General features: G+C 38.5%; 1 protein-coding gene across 5 annotated transcripts in view; it reads right to left on the reverse strand.

Moving 5' to 3' along the window:
* Positions 1–16,344, reverse strand: part of BARD1 (BRCA1 associated RING domain 1) — a 149,139-nt gene that overhangs the window by 15,199 nt on the left and 117,596 nt on the right. For all 5 annotated transcript variants that reach the window (XM_045806669.2, XM_045806668.2, XM_045806666.2 and 2 more), the window contains one exon: positions 1,662–1,770. In XM_045806669.2, the coding sequence (XP_045662625.2) occupies positions 1,662–1,770 (109 nt within the window). The remainder of the gene's footprint in view (positions 1–1,661; positions 1,771–16,344) is intronic.

The following is a 16,344-nucleotide window of genomic DNA, read 5'->3' on the forward strand; positions in this document are numbered from 1 at the left end:
TTTTTACAGATGTCCACTCTTCAAGGACTGACCCTGTCTTCAACCACAAGGTATGTCAACACCAACTGTGTGGCCAGTTATGACCAATAAGACATTAAGGGGAAGTCCAGTGGAAGGCTTCTGGGAAAGGTTTTCGTCCTTCTTTTAACAATGGACACTGTCACATCTACAATTGTGGCAATCATCCTGTAACCACCGAGGGGAGATTAGTGAGGACAAAGCCATCAAGCTGAGGATGGCAATGCAGAAAGACAGAAAGAAGTTGGGTCTCTGGTGCAGCCATTTAACGGCTGAACTCACCAAGGAAAGCTCTCTTATACTGAGATTATCTTTATGTAAAGATAAGACACTGCCTTTAGGCATTTGGGTAAATGTTTTGTTATTTGCCGCCAAGCACATTCTATCAGACGCCTTGCTAAAGCTTTTACCTTTACGAGTTTACATGCCTTCTTTGTCACCTTCTCTGTGAAGTGCTTCTGATCCCTCCTGAAGTCAGCTTCTTCCTTCTCTATGAATCTACTATACATTTTTATGGCTTCTATTACAAATTTATTACAGTATGTAATGAACTTTTCTAACATCTCTATTCCCCCACTATATCATAAATTCCTAAGGAATAAGCATTCTTTCCACTTTCTCTAGCTTATAGCTCTTTCCCAAGCTACAGACTTACCTGCCTGTTCAACCTGACAGACACAAAATTGGCAGAGAATTACTGATTTCCTTCTCCACAGCAGGGAACAGCACCACCATCTACCACCCCACTGCTAAAGTCACACTAGGTCTATTTATTCACACTTCATATAAAATCCATCAGAAAGTTTGTTGCCAGTAACTCAAAAATATACACTAAACCTCATTACTTCTCACAGTCTCCACTGTCACTCCCTTAATCCAAGTGACCACACCCCTTCTTGTCACAGTGAAACAGTCCTCAGTAATCGCCCCGCTTCTGCCCTGTCTCTTTACTACGAAGCAGCCAGCGCGAACTTTCTAAAACATAAATCGAATCATGTCATTCCCTTGCTCTAAATCCTCCCAGTGGTTTCCATTACTCTTAGACACTGACTAGTCACCAGCAAGTATGACCTGCTCTCTAACCTTCAAACACGCCAAGCTCATCCACTGAGGGACCCTATACAACATTTGCTATAGGGAACACTTGTCGTCCAGACAGCTGTTCGCCTGGATAACTCCTCCTCCTCCTCATTCAGGGTTCAATTCAAACATCAGCCCTCTGGAGGACCTCCTCAATGACCCCAGCTAAAGCAGTGCCTTTTCTGGGGCCCTCAACCTCCATTCAGTTATACTCTACACACATTCACAAGTTCCTGAATTTATTTTATTTTTATTAGCTTACATATTTACAGTCTCTTTCCTATCTCTCATTACAATGTCAGCTCCTTGAGAATAAGAGCTCCATCTGTCACATTGGTTGCAGTATGACTGTCCCTAAAATATACAGGAGGGTCAAAAAAATAGTTGCTGTTAGACTTATTCTGATTCTAATAGTCTTTGAACTCACAATTCCTAATACAAAGGAAGTGTTCGATAATTGGTGATTGAAAGCAATTTACTAACTGAAAATTTTCCTACTACGTTCCTTTCACAACCAATTCCAATAAAAGACATAAATTTCCCAAAGCCTAATCCATACTTACTACTGAGCAATGGCGAGTTGATGATGATTCATTCTTCTCTGGTAGCAGCAATAGTGATTTCATATTTTCACCGTCTGCATAATCCACAGGCCGCAAACCAAATATGTTACTGGTAAAATAAGTGCAGATGGGTTTAAGTAAATAGAATGTGTGACTTGATTTTTAACTAAATGGATACACCAGGGGAAGAATTTTTTCAACTTCCTTAATAATATACAACTTTTACTAAAATAAATGACTCGGAATTCATATAAAGCATAAGGATCAAGTATCAAAAGCTGCTGAATTCAATGGAAAAAAGATGTGAAATTTCAATTTGACATCAGACCATTCTAGAGAGTATTTTTAATTGAATATGTTGTTACTTACACATGAATTTTTTCACAACTCTGTATTCTTCTGTATTCATATTCATATTTTTAATATAGCTTCATAATCATTAATCACCAAGGGCAAGATGCTTTCAAATGCAAATAAAAATAATTTACCATAGCTATTATAAGCTCTATATTCTATATAAACAAATACAGAAATTAGATAAATACACAGGACAGGCATGCAGATCTGCAGAAAGAAAACCACGCCACATGACAAACCAATGAATACAGCAGTGAGCAGGGCACTTCTAAAATTAACTTTAATATGTATGTACATTGTATAGTCATCACAGCCATCAAGAGAATCAACTGGTGGTTTAGGGAACAAGTTGACGCAGACTTTTCAGCACGTACTAATTCACAAGTCATAGAATATGCTAAGAACGATTTCACATTTGCAGCAACATGGACGGGACTGGAGGAGATAATGCTAAGTGAAATAAGTCAAGCAGAGAAAGACAATTATCATATGGTTTCACTCATTTATGGAACATAAGAAGTAGGAAGATCGGTAGGAGAAGAAAGGGAAGAAGGAAGAGGGGGTAAACAGAAGGGGGAATGAACCATGAGAGACTATGGACTCTGGAAAACAAACTGAGGGCTTCAGAGGGGAGGGGGGTGGGGGAATGGGATAGGCCGGTGATGGGTATTAAGGAGGGCACGTATTGCATGGTGCACTGGGTGTTATATGCAAGTAATGAATCATGGAACTTTACATCAAAAACTAGGGATGTACTGTATGGTGACTAACATAATAAAAAATTATTACAAAAAAAAAGAATATGTTACACTGAAAGAGAACTCAGAAATAGAAGAAATCTGCTATTTCATAGACAAGAAAACAGAAAGAACAAGGTTCCAGTGACTTGACTCAGGTTGTGTTTTTCTTGTTTATTCCAAATAATAGTCAATATTGTCCATCATTAGTTTTTTAATTATAAGTAAATTGTTAAAAATATACAACTTTTGTCTACTCTTCCACTCCCTTACATATGGTTTCAGAATAATTTTAATATATTTTATTATGACAAAAAAGTTTCCTAAAATGAGCATTTCTTTTAGATGCTTTTATGGTTTTTAAGATTATGGTATATCCATGTAATGGCCACTAAAGTGCATGTGAACATGCAACGTGTTCAATAGGACACAAAACGATAAACATGGTACAATACCAGTTTTTCAAATTGTACTGTACTGAATGTATAGAAAAAGATCTGGAAGGAAACAGTGGGAGGAAGGGGAGGGAGGAAGGTGTCAACTCTGATGCTATGTGAGGCGCACATAGATGAGGGATAGAAGAACCAATCTGGTTTGGAGGCAAGGTCATTAATGACCTTGGAGAAAGTGGTTCTGATGGCATAGTAGGAAGAGCTAGCTAGTGCATGAAGAAATGAACCACAGTAGCCGTTTCTCTAATGACTGCTACTCATGACTATCAGTTCACTCAATCTTCTTGGGATGTGTCCATAAACATTGATAAATTAGTACTCTCAGATTTCCCTTTAGGCCTAGGTTCAATAATTTGGAACCTTTCCCTGGCAACAGTCTTTCTCCAGCCAAGAACTATACTGTGTTTCTGCTTTCTGGTTTACAACGAAGTGACAAGCCACTGTGCTGGGTTTGGGGTCTTTCCAAATTCCCATACATTAGAGCAGACAATCTCAGTTTATTTCAAAAGGCAGCTGATTTCATCCACTATAGCTGATACTTCTTAATTTCATTCTCTTACATTACTGTGCTCACATGCCAAATAAACAATCCCCTCACACATATATTCTGTGAGTATGACAATCAAAATCAAAATCTGAGATAATGAACCAAAATTCTAGGTCTTAAACCACCAAGTACAAAAATGAACAAACAACAAAAAAAGATGTCACACTATATGTCATCAAAAAAAAAAAAAAAATCACCGTATACCAAAGGACTTTTTAAAATAGACAACAGTAAATTTCACACTTCAAAGAAAGAAAATGTAAGAGCCTAAGCAAGTATACTTTAATAAACAGTAACTGCAGTATACTTGTGTTACACAGATATGAATAACCACTATGATAACATAAAACAATGTTAATGAAAGTATTTCCTGAAAGTACCACCAGCAGCCAGTGGGCTTCAAACAAAAAGTACCCAGTAAAACAATGGTCTGAACAAGTGAGATGCTTGTACTGTCTAAAGTTCTCCTCCATAAAATGACTGGCAGGATTCTAACTTACATTTCAAGTCCTTACTACACAAAGCTCACTACCTCATATGATCTTAAACATGCACTTGGATTATGGACGCTTCTGCTTATACACAGCCCACTAAATCCTTAGCCCTCCTGTATCGCTAACGAACTGGAGAACAGCACATACAAATGCTACAGATTGAAAGACAATCGGTTAAACCTCAGTCCTGCATCACAGGAGACGGAGCCTATTAAATCCTGTCATGTTTCTGCTTTGTTGTGGACCACTGAAATTTGAAATTAGAATCAAGTTTTTCTGCGGCACCTTCAAAAACCCACACCAGGAGGAGACAGGGCACGTAAAATTTCTTCTTTATCGCATGGACACAAAAAAGTCATACAACTTTTTTCCCCAAAATGATATATTTGAATGAATGGACTAATAACACTTTCTTTAGACTTAGTGTAAAAAATAACTGGTTTTAAATGTACATAATTAGGGGTGCCTGGGTGGCTCAGTGAGTTAAGGGACTGCTTCGTGGTTTTGGCTCAGGTCATGAGCTCATGGGTCATGAGATCAAGCCCCATGTCTGGCTCCGTGCTTGGTGGAGAGTCTCTTTGGGATTCTCTACCTCCTCCCACTTGCGCTCGCTCTCCCCCCCACAATAAATAAATAAACTTTAAATAAATACATAAATAAATGTACATAATTAATTTATCTTATTTTTTGAAAAAAGGTAACACTTGGAAAGTCACATGCATAGAAGACTATCAATGTGACTGATAATTAATTGAAGACAGTGAGAATAACTTTCCTCACTAGGATTCTTTTTGATTACTAAGACTAATGAGAAGGAAGTTCTTATTAAAGAGCTGAACTGTTGTGTTTAACATTGCCCAAAGGCAAGAGTTCAGAATACAGTATAACCCTTTAGTGTCCTTTCCACTCAAGAAGATGGTAGAACCTGCCCATAGGTAGGCCCCAGAGAAGGCTCGCCACCCAAAAAAAAGGGAGGAGGAGATGGACAAATTCTAATATGCACTTACACATACAGATCATTCAGTCCCAAATGCTCATGCAAAAAGGCATTTTTACTCATACTAAACCTATCACTCATGACAGGCTGCCAAGAGAGTCCATGAATGAAATCCTTTATGAATCCTATAAAATTGCAAACACATAGATTTCAATTTTTCAAGTCACTTGGCTTGCTGTGAAGCAGGAAAGGCACAGAAAGAGCAACATTTCTTTTTCTTAAGCTACAAAACATAAATTATCTTTCTAGAAGATTAATTTTTTAAAAATTAACTAGGGCAGTGGGACAATTAATAGATCCAATGGTCCATGTAATATTTTCTAATTACGAATTCTACACCCTTGCAAAAAACACTGTTAGTGGCAGACCAAGTACCAAATCCTAAACTTTAAACATCTCTTAAAAAAAAAAAAAAGGCACATGTTATTCTCCATACACTCAAAGTGGTTCTGATGGGACGAAGAGCTTTTGTTTTAGGTTCACAGTGGATGATGCACTGAAGGCAGTGGGGAAGAAGAGCCACTGAGGTTTTGACCAATCATCAATATAAATATTCTCAGGCAACAATGAAGCAAAGAAGATATGAACCTTTTCATCTGAGGTTCAAACAGAAGTAATTTTCCCTCTTGGGTAACGGACTCTTATTTTAGTGCATAAGAGGTAAATTTCTCAGGTAAAACATAAGTAAAATCAAAGTTAAGTGAATTAATATACTGCATTTAAATGCAAAATGTATTTTAAAAAGTGGCAAAGTTTGCATAGCAAAAGCCCAAAAGCACATAAGAAAGTATTCTAAATGAAATGTGATTTAAAAAGCAGTAAGGTGTTAGATTAACATTAAATCTAAACAAAATATAAAGTCTGAAGTAGATATATATAACTTTCTACTATATACATATCCCTCCATAATCATAAAGACTTAGGATCCCAAAACTTTGTAGTAGGAAATTCATAGTTAAGGATCATAGCCTCCACAAGGAAATTCAGGACTGTGAGACTTCACTGGTGAACTTACCAAAATCCTTGTATTTTTTTAATTAAACTATGAACATGGAAGATAAAGAGTAAAAATGATAGTACTGTATGTAGTTAATTCTTAGTTACCTTTGTCTTGCCTTACTTACAAGGTTTCAAGATTTCCCTCCACCAGTATTCAATAAGATGCTTTTAAATTCATTTAGCTTTGCAATAAATCATATTCCATTCTTTCTTTTCCTATAACTGGTCTTCCATAGACATTCAAGGCCTAGTTATATTTCTGAATTGTTGACTCTCTCCACCTCTTAGACTACAAAAAGATTCTGTTATTTTCAAATTTTAAAAATATTACTAAAAAAATAGCTCTTGAGTCTTCTCTCCAAAATCTAAAGTCACATGGTCTTAGCACCATTTATGACAACCTAATACAAGAACGTATCAGAATACATAACTTTCTAACCTGGATCCCTCAGCCCTCATATACAAGCTTTGCTCCCTTCTAAGACATCCAAAAATAATTCTAAGGCTGGATTTTGTCTCTGGTTTTCTTCTCCCTACCAGGGCTAAGTTACAAAAATTTTTACTCCTCTCTACAAGTTTGCTTTACACACAACTGAAATAATTCAAGTTGAATTCTTATAGTAGCAGAAAAGGTATAAAGTCAATCCAAAAATATTAAACGTTGGGGCGCCTGACTGGCTCGGTCAGTAGTGCATGGGACTCTTGATCTGAGGTCTTGATCGTAAACCCCACGCTGGGTGCAGAGATTACTTTAAAATACACATATACCTCAAATGTTGAGTAAGAAGAACCTATATTTGGTGTAAGGACATATGTCTTCCATCAAACATGCTTTCTTTCTTTTTTTTTTTTTTTAAGATTTTATTTTTATTTATTTGAGAGACAGATAGAGACAGATAGTGACAAAGATAGCAAGAGAGAGCACAAGCGGGGAGAAAAGGCAGAAGCAGGCTTCCCGCTGAGCAGCAGGGAGACCAACGTGGGGCTCAATCCCAGGACCCCGGGATCATGACCTGAGCCAAAGGCAGACATTTAACCGACTAAGCCACCCAGGCGCCCCTCAAACATGCTTTCAATAGAAACTACATTAGCCATGACTTCCTTGCGTCTATAGTGCAATGAAAACCAATGGACTCGAGACAGGCTTATATGCCTCCTTCAGCTTACAGGGCCCTGAAGTATGTGGAAACAAAGACAGTATTTTTTGGCATTCAGTACTCAAGAACTATCACAACATTTAACTAAAATATATAAAGGCAGACCCAAAGCTTTATAGGTTTGAGATACTCTGCTATCCATACGAGAAATACAATAAGGACAGTATTTCCTCACAGACCCTGGCTCACTGGAGTGCCCTGTGCTAAGCATCAGTAAGATGATCTTCGTGGGCATCCTCTTACAAATCACAGCCTTAGATAAAAGTGCAAAATAGGTAAACTACAGGGACTACTTAAAGATAAATTTAATGAAATAACAAAAAGTCCATCTTCTCTTTAGTACCTGTATTCTACTATTAATATATTACTATTTGAGAGTGATAATTACTAGTAACATAATTAGAGAAATCTTCAAATATTATATACTATGCAAATTATAAAACTGACAATGATGTGCCAAATGGAGGCAGAGTTTATTTCTGTAAGATACTCCATTCATGTTCCAGTAACCAGAGAAGGTCAAAAGCATCCTTGATTATCTTTAAGAAGCTGAGTAGGAGAGGCTGGGAAGATGGTGGAGTAAGAGGACCCTAAGATCACCCTGTCTCATGGATACAACTAGATAACACTCCTGTCAGTGTAAATAACCCAGAAAACAACCCAAAGACTGGCAGAACAAACCCCACAATGAAAGACAGAAAAGAGGCCACACTGAAGAGGGTAGGAAGGGCAGAGACGTGGTGGGAAGCTAATCAGACCATGGCATCCCCAATAGGGAGGGAGCCGTGGGCACAGAGAAGGGAGAAAAAAACAGACTGTCACCAGGGAGCTCTCACAGGGAAGACAATTCCCCATAACATTTGGCTTTGAAAGTGAGAGGAGCCGAATTTCGTGAGTTCTTATAACCAGAGGGAGTTAAAGCCTTAAATTCTAAAAATCACCCAGCTGGGTTCTGGGAGAGCCCAGAGGGCATCAGGAAGCAGAGTTCCCACCCTTAAAGAAAGTTCAGCAAACAGCCAGGGGAGATGCAGCACAGAAAGAGCAGTTTAAAAAACGCTGAGTCATCTCAGAGTGAGGGGGAGGTTTCACAGGGAGACTCCACCAGGAACAAAGGAGCTGGCAGGTGCCATATCCCTCCCCCTGCGGCCAGGCACAAACAAACAGCCACGTTGGGGAAACAGCACAGCACCAACATTCACTAACTTGCTTATACCAAGCCCTGCTCCCTGCAGCCCATCTAGTCTCAGTCCCAGCCCCCGCCCCCGCCCCAGAAGACCTGTGTAAGCCTTGCCAACACCGGGTCTCCCTACCTGCACACACTGCAGGGCCTTGGTCTCAGCGGTGGCGGAGAGCCCCCATGGAATACCCTGTTAAAATTATGCACCTCACCCTAGCTAGGGACCCAACACTGCCCACAACTGGCAAAGGGAGTCACTGCAGATGACTAGATTGAGGGGGAAAAGTAGCCAGGACACAACAGCAGGGTTCATGCTACACACACAGGAGACACTCCTGACGTGCCAGGTTCTGGTGAACAGGGGACACTGCACTGCAGGGCACCACAGGACCTCTTCTTCATAAGGCCATTACTTTCAAGAGCAGGAGCTGTAGCTGACTTTCCGAACACACAAAAACAGACACAGAGAGTTAGACAAAATGAGGACACACAGAAATACGTCCCAAATGAAAAACAGGACAAAATCACAGCAAGAGACATAAGCAAAACTGATATAATATGCCCGATAGAGAATTTCAAGTAATGACCATAAAGATACTCACTGGACTTGAGAAAAGAGTGGAGGACCTCAGTGAGACCCTTAATAAAAAGGTAAAGAATCAATCAGAGAAGACTACAATAAATGAAATTAAAAATACACTAGGTGGAATAAGTAGCAAGCTAGAGGAAGCAGAAGAATGAATTAGCAACTGGGAGGACAGAGTAAAAGAAGTAATCAAGCTGAGCAGGTGAGAGAAAAAAATACAAATGATCTTAAGAGAATATTATAAAAAATTATATGCCAATAAATTGGACAACCTAGAAGAAATGAACAAATTCCTAGAAACATGTAACGTATAAAACTGAAGCAGGAGGAAATATAAAATCTGAACTTGGGGCACCTGGGTGGCTCAGTTGGTTAAGTGTCCCTGCCTTCAGCTCAGGTCATGATCCCAGGATCAAGCCCTGTGTCAGGCTCCCTGCTCAGTGGGGAGTCTGCTTCTCCCTCTTCTTCTACCCCTCCCCCAACCTCACTTGTGTGCTCTCTCAAATAAATTCTTAAAGGAAAAAAAATATAGATAGATTATATATATAAAATATAGATAGATATATATATATCCGAACAGACCAATTTCCCAGCAATGCAACTGAATCAGTAATCAAAAAACTCCCAGCAAACAAAAGTCCAGGACCAGTCAGTCAGCTTCACAGATGAATTCTACCAAACATTTAAAGAAGAGTTAATACCTATTCTTTTCAAACTTTTCCAAAAAATAAAACAGAAAGAAAAACTTCCATTTACATTCTATGAGGCCAGCATTACCTTGGTACCAAAACCAGATAAAAACACCACAAAAAGAAGAGAACTACATGCCAGTATCTCTTATGAACACAGATGCAAAAATCCTCAAACAAAATATTAGCAAACTGAATCCAACAATACATTAAAAAAATCATTTACCACAATCAAGTAGGATTATTGCCGGGATGCAAGGGTGGTTCAATATTCACCAATCAATCAATGTGATACATCACATCAAAAGAGAAAGGATAAAAACTAGATGATCATTTCAATAGACTCAGAAAAATCATGTGAAAAAGTATAACATCCGTTTATGATGAAAACCCTCAACGAAGTATAGTTAGAGGAAGCATACCTCAACATAATAAAGGCCTTATATGAAAAACCCACAGTGAACACCATATTCAATAGAGGAGAAACTGAGAGCTTTTCTCTGAAGGTCAGGAACGAGTCAAGGATGCCTACTCTCACCACTTCATTTGTATCCAACATAGTAATAGAAGTCCTAGCCACAGCAATCAGACAACAAAAAGAAATAAAAGGCATCCAAATTGGTAAGAAGGAGATGAAACTTTCACTCTTTGCAAACAACATGAGGTTATATATAGAAAACCCCAAAGACTCCACTGAAAAACTACTAGAACTGATAAATGAATTAAGATCACAGGATATAAAATCAATGTGCAGAAATCTGTTCCATTTCTATACACTAATAATGAAGCAGCAGAAAGAGAAATTAAGAAAACAATCCCATTTACAATTGCACCAAAAAAATAAGATACCTAAGAATAAACCTAACCAAAGAGGTGAACACATGTATGTACTCTGAAAACTATAAAATACTGATGAAAGAAAGTGAAGACGACACAAACGAAGAGAAAAGACATTCCACGCTCATGGATTGGAAGAACAAATATTCTTAAATTAAGATGTCTACACTAGCTACCCAAAGCAATCTACAGATTTAATGCAATCCCTATCAAAATACCAACAGCATTTTTCACAGAACTAGAACAAACAATCCTAAAATTTGTATGGGACCATAAAAGACCTAAATAGCCACAGCAAACTTGACAAGAAAAAACAAAGCAGGAGGCATCACAATTCCAGACTTCAAGTTATATTACAAAGCTGTAGTGATCAAAAGAGTATGGTACTGGCACAAAACAGACACATGGATCAATGGAACAAAACATACACCTCAGAAATAAACCTACCATCATATGGTCAATTACTCTTCAACAAAGAGAATGAGACAGTCTCTCTTACAATGAGAAAAAGACAGTCTCTTCAACAAATGGAATTGGGAAATCTGGACAGCAGCATGCAAAAGAAAGAAACTGGACCACTTTCTTACACCATACACAAAAATAAACTCAAAATGGATTAAAGACTTAATGTGAGATCTGAAACAATTAAAGTCCTCTAAGAGAGCACAGGCAGTAATGTCTGACATTGGCCATAGCAACATTTTTCTAGATAGGTCTCCTGAGGCAAGGGAAACAAAAGCAAAACTAAACTATTGGGACTACAGCAAAATAAAAAGTTTCTAACACAGTAACGGAAACAACCAATACAACTAAAAAACAACCTACTGAATGGGAGAAGATAATTTGCAAATAATATAGCCGATAAAGGGTTAGTATCCAAACTATATAAAGAACTTAATACAATTTAACACCAAACCCCCACCCCCAAATAATCCAATTAAAAATAGGTACAAGAATGGAGCGCTTAGGTGGCTCAGTCGTTAAGCGTCTGCCTTCAGCTCAGGGCGTGATACCGGTGTTCTGGGATCAAGCCCCACATCACGCTCTTCCGCTATGAGCCTGCTTCTTCCTCTCCCACTCCCCCTGCCTGTGTTCCCTCTCTCGCTGGCTGTCTCTGTCAAATAAATAAATAAAATCTTTAAAAAAAAAAAAATAGGTAGAAGACATGAACAGACATTCCTCCAAAGAAGACATCCAGATGGCCAACAGACACAGGAAGAGATGCTCAACATCACTCAGCATCAGAGAAATGCAAAGCAAAACCACAATGAGATACCACCTCGCACCTGTCAGAATGGCTAAAATCAAAAACACAAGAAACAAGTGCAGGAGAATGTGGAGAAAAAGGACCCCTCCTGCACTGTTGGGAATGCAAACTGGTGCAGCCACTATGGAAAACAGTATGGGGGTTCCTCAAAAAATTAAACATAGACAAAAAATTAAACCCTACAATCTAGTAATTGCACTCCTGGGTATTTACCCAAATTTACCCAAACAATACGAAAACACTAATTTGCAGGGAGACACGCACCCTTATGTTTACTGCAGCGGGACCTACAACAGCCAAACTATGGAAGCAGCCCAAGCGTGCACCAATAAATGAATGAAGAAAGAAGATGTGATGTGATATATATTTATACACACACATACATACAATAAAATATTCTTCAGTCCTAAAAAAAAGAATAAAATCTTACCATTTGCAAAGGACATGGATGGATCTAGAGTATCAAGTTATGCAAAAATAAGCCAGTCAGAGAAAGAAAAATACCATATGATTTTACTCATATGTAAAATTTAAGAAACAAAGCAAATGAACAAAGGAAAAAAGTAGAGAGAGACACAAACCAAAAAAATGTCTCTTAACTATAGGGAACAAACAGATGACCAGAGGGGAGGTGGGTGGGAGGATGCATGAAACAGGTTAAGGGGATTAAGAATATATTTACCTTGATGAGCACTGGGTAGTACATGGAATCGCTGAATCACTATATTGCACACGTGTACTCTATTGTACACCTGATACTATAACACTGTGTGCTAACTACACTGAAATTTTTAAAACGCCGCAAGTATAATTTTATTATCAAACTCTGAGGAAAAAAATTAAAAATAAAAACAGATCATTTCAACTTATAACTATAAAAGCAAAAATACTAAATAAAATACTAGCAAACTGATGTAAAGTATTTGTTTAAAGAATAGCACACTATATTAAATCAAGTTTACCACAGGAATACAACATGGTTTAATATTTTAAATGTATTAATGACATCAACAAGCAAAAGGTCCAGGATCATCTCAGTTTAAGCTAAAATTCATTTAATAAGGTACAGTCTTACTAAAAAATAGTAAAATAACTAGAAGATATTTATTTTTCATATTGATTTTAATACTGACTGAAACCTACAGTCAATATTTTTTAAAAATGAGAATAAAACATATATGCCCAACTATCACATTATTTTATAGGATTGTCCTAGAAACTCAGACAAATGTGGTAAGAATAAATGGTAATCCGATCCTTAGAATTAGGTGTTAGCTAGATGTAAGAGAAATGTACTAAAATGAACAGCTTTCCTATATACCGGAAATAACAAGTTCTATTTATTAACAGAACATCCAGTTCACCCGAGCAACACAAGAATCAAATACCTAGAAAATCTCAATCAATACTAAGTGCACCCATAAACATGCATATATATAAAATCATACATATATAAAATAGATGAAAAACTTTACTAAGAAGTGTAACAAAAGGCTTAAATAAATGGAAAAACATGCTATGTTCCTGAGTGAAAAATCAAGTTTATTAAATCTACTATAATCCATACCCTTACTCAATTTCAATTACAACCCTAATAAGATATTTCTTAACACAGTGTATCAGACTTCATGTGAAGGAAGAAGGAGATAAAAAGAGTGAACTCCTTCCCTCTGCCATAACTGTCCGTCCGCTTCACTACTTTAGCTCAGACTCACCCCCCTGGATTACCGGACACACCTCTCCACTGGGCGCCCAGCCCGTGTGCAGGAGGAAGTTTTCAATGTAAAATTTGAACCTCTGGCACACAAGCCTCTCTGCCTCTGTCACCTTCTCCAGCCTTTTAAGTGGTCATCCTCTTCCCTTTCATACGTCTTACCATCACTAACCAAAGCTGTTAGAACTGAATGAACAAGTGGCCCTGGCTACCGTGTAACTTAACACCCACCAACTCCTTCTGTAAAGCCCATCCTCCTATTCCTCTTCTTCAAAATTCAGTGGAAGTGCTCCTTCCTCTAGAAAGCCTTTTATGACTTCCTCTAGTCACATTTATAGCTCCTAATCTAGATTTTCACCATCTTGTGCACCGACCCACGAAAGCACTTGTCACACGGCTCTGTAATCAGTGTAATCTCTGTTGGTCCGCTCCACTAGAACACAAGGAGCAGATAAAACAACAGGGGATGAGGAAGTAATGGAGCAGCAGCAAAAGCATGAGAATACCCAACAGGATGTCACTGAAGACCCTGGAAATGAAGGCATCCAAGTAAGAACACTACTTCAACCTCAAAAGAATGAAGACGACTATCAAAATGTCTGTTATACAGCTGAAGATTGCCCTTCGGAAACTCAGAAAAAGCAGATAGACTCTACCCACCTACAGCTTCGATTAGTCAAAGTACCAAGCCATCAAGAGGAAAGGACAGAAAAACAGCCTTCACCCTTTCTGGTTCCAACCCTTCTTCCTTCTTCCAGGGATAGAAAGAGTCTAGTCCTGGTTATTGAAAGAAGAGTTCCATTAAGAGTAAAAAAGACATAAACAGAAATAAAAATATAAGAGAAATAAAAATATAAGCAGAGAAAATAAAAGTAATAAGCTTGCCAACTCAGATTCTAGAGTCAGAGATATGAATGGCTTGAAAGGAACAAGAGCTAGCTTCAGGCAAAAAAAAAAAAAGAGAGAGTAGTAAGAAGTTCATACAGCCCCCAGGTCTCCCTCGCCATGTTCTACTCTTAAACAGAGAAAGTCAAGGAATGAACTCCATCTATTGTCACTTGTCAGTACTTAAGTCAAAAGACAATATACAGAACACTGGCAGAAAGAAAAACAGATCTTAAAAATGTCAAGGCTATAGGAATGGAAGCCATGAACCCACAAAAGGTAACATACTATGGATGCCCAATGGACAAGAGACAAAGGATTCTGCCCAAGGAGCCCGCCATCATTTATTCTAACATCTACCAGGAACCAGTGCTACCACCCTAGAAAAGGTGCAACTTATGGAAACTTGGTTAGACTTTCACTCCACACTTACAGTGAATTGGGGAGCAGGGGGAGGCAATTCCTATTGTCATCAGATCTGACCCTTTTTCAAAAGAGAGGAAAAAATGTACCATGTTTTTATGCATTCAAATACTCACGAATTTCCACTACCAATGAATGTGGGTACAGACTATGTTAGGCACTTGGCAGGACCAGGAGAGCAGGCATGATCTGGAAAGGCTGGTATAAAAATGCTGAAGGGAAGGCGGCTGTGAGGGAGAGCAGCAAGATGAGGCTGGAGAAGGTAGTGGTGCCACACCATCCACGGCCTTATGAAACATGTTTTGAAGTTTATTTTAAAAACATTAAGAGGTGCCAGTGAAGGGTTTTAAGCAAGTAAGTGATTTAGCCACACTTCTACTTTTTAAGTTCTTGGGCTGCAGTGTGGAGAATGAACAAAGAAAAGTAATCTGAAAAGGAGGAGACCAGTTAGGAAACTGGTAAAGCCAATCAGGTGAACAACAACTACTATGAAATAAAACAGTGAAAAACACAGCAAATACCACAGTATGATGACCACCAGTCTGGAAAAGAAGGAATAACAATATTTAGAAACAGCCACCACACAGTCTTACCCCCTAGAGTAAATCTACCACTGTATTTGCACCCTACCTGCCCTACCAACATCTACCCAATACTATCCCCAACCTCTCACCAAATAAATGCTCTTTCCACACTATCCCAACTATATCAACCAGCTGTCCAATTCAGTAACCACTTGGCCCATACGGCTATTTAAATTAATTAAAATACATTTTCAAATTTAGTTCCTCAGTAGCAACAGCCACATTTCAAGTCTTCAACAGCAGCAGATGGCTAGTGGCTACTGAGTGCCCAGCGTTTCCATCACTGCAGAAAGATCTATTGGATGGTGCTGGGCTACAGATATACCTAAATCTGCCACTTTACTAGGTAAGCCTATTTAAAAACAACACATTTATCTGAAAGGCACCTGTGAAGGCAGACTCGGCTCACTGTCTCATGCCCAACACCTTGTATATTAATAAGCTTCACAGTGTAGTGAAGAATCATGGTGTACAAACCACCAGACAGGCCCTGCGTTTTGGCTCATTAATCCTCACTATGCTCTGAAGAAATAGAAAAGCAGCAGGCATCACCCATGTTTTATAGGTGAGGACACCAAGGCACAGAAATTAACCTGCCTGAGGCTATAAAGTCAATAATGGAGTCACAAATAAAAGCTGAATTCCCTAACGCCCTGACCAGTGCTCCATTCATTAAAGTAGTCATGGCTGATTTAAGAACCCAAGGACGGAAACTATTCAGTTTCACCTGACCCAAGCAACCATTTGCTTTATCAAATGGCTGGCTGTACCCACAGGAGGG

This window comes from Ursus americanus, chromosome 1, assembly GCF_024610735.1.
Source record: "Ursus americanus isolate L20-20 chromosome 1, mUrsAme1.1.p, whole genome shotgun sequence".
NCBI lineage: Eukaryota > Metazoa > Chordata > Mammalia > Carnivora > Ursidae > Ursus > Ursus americanus.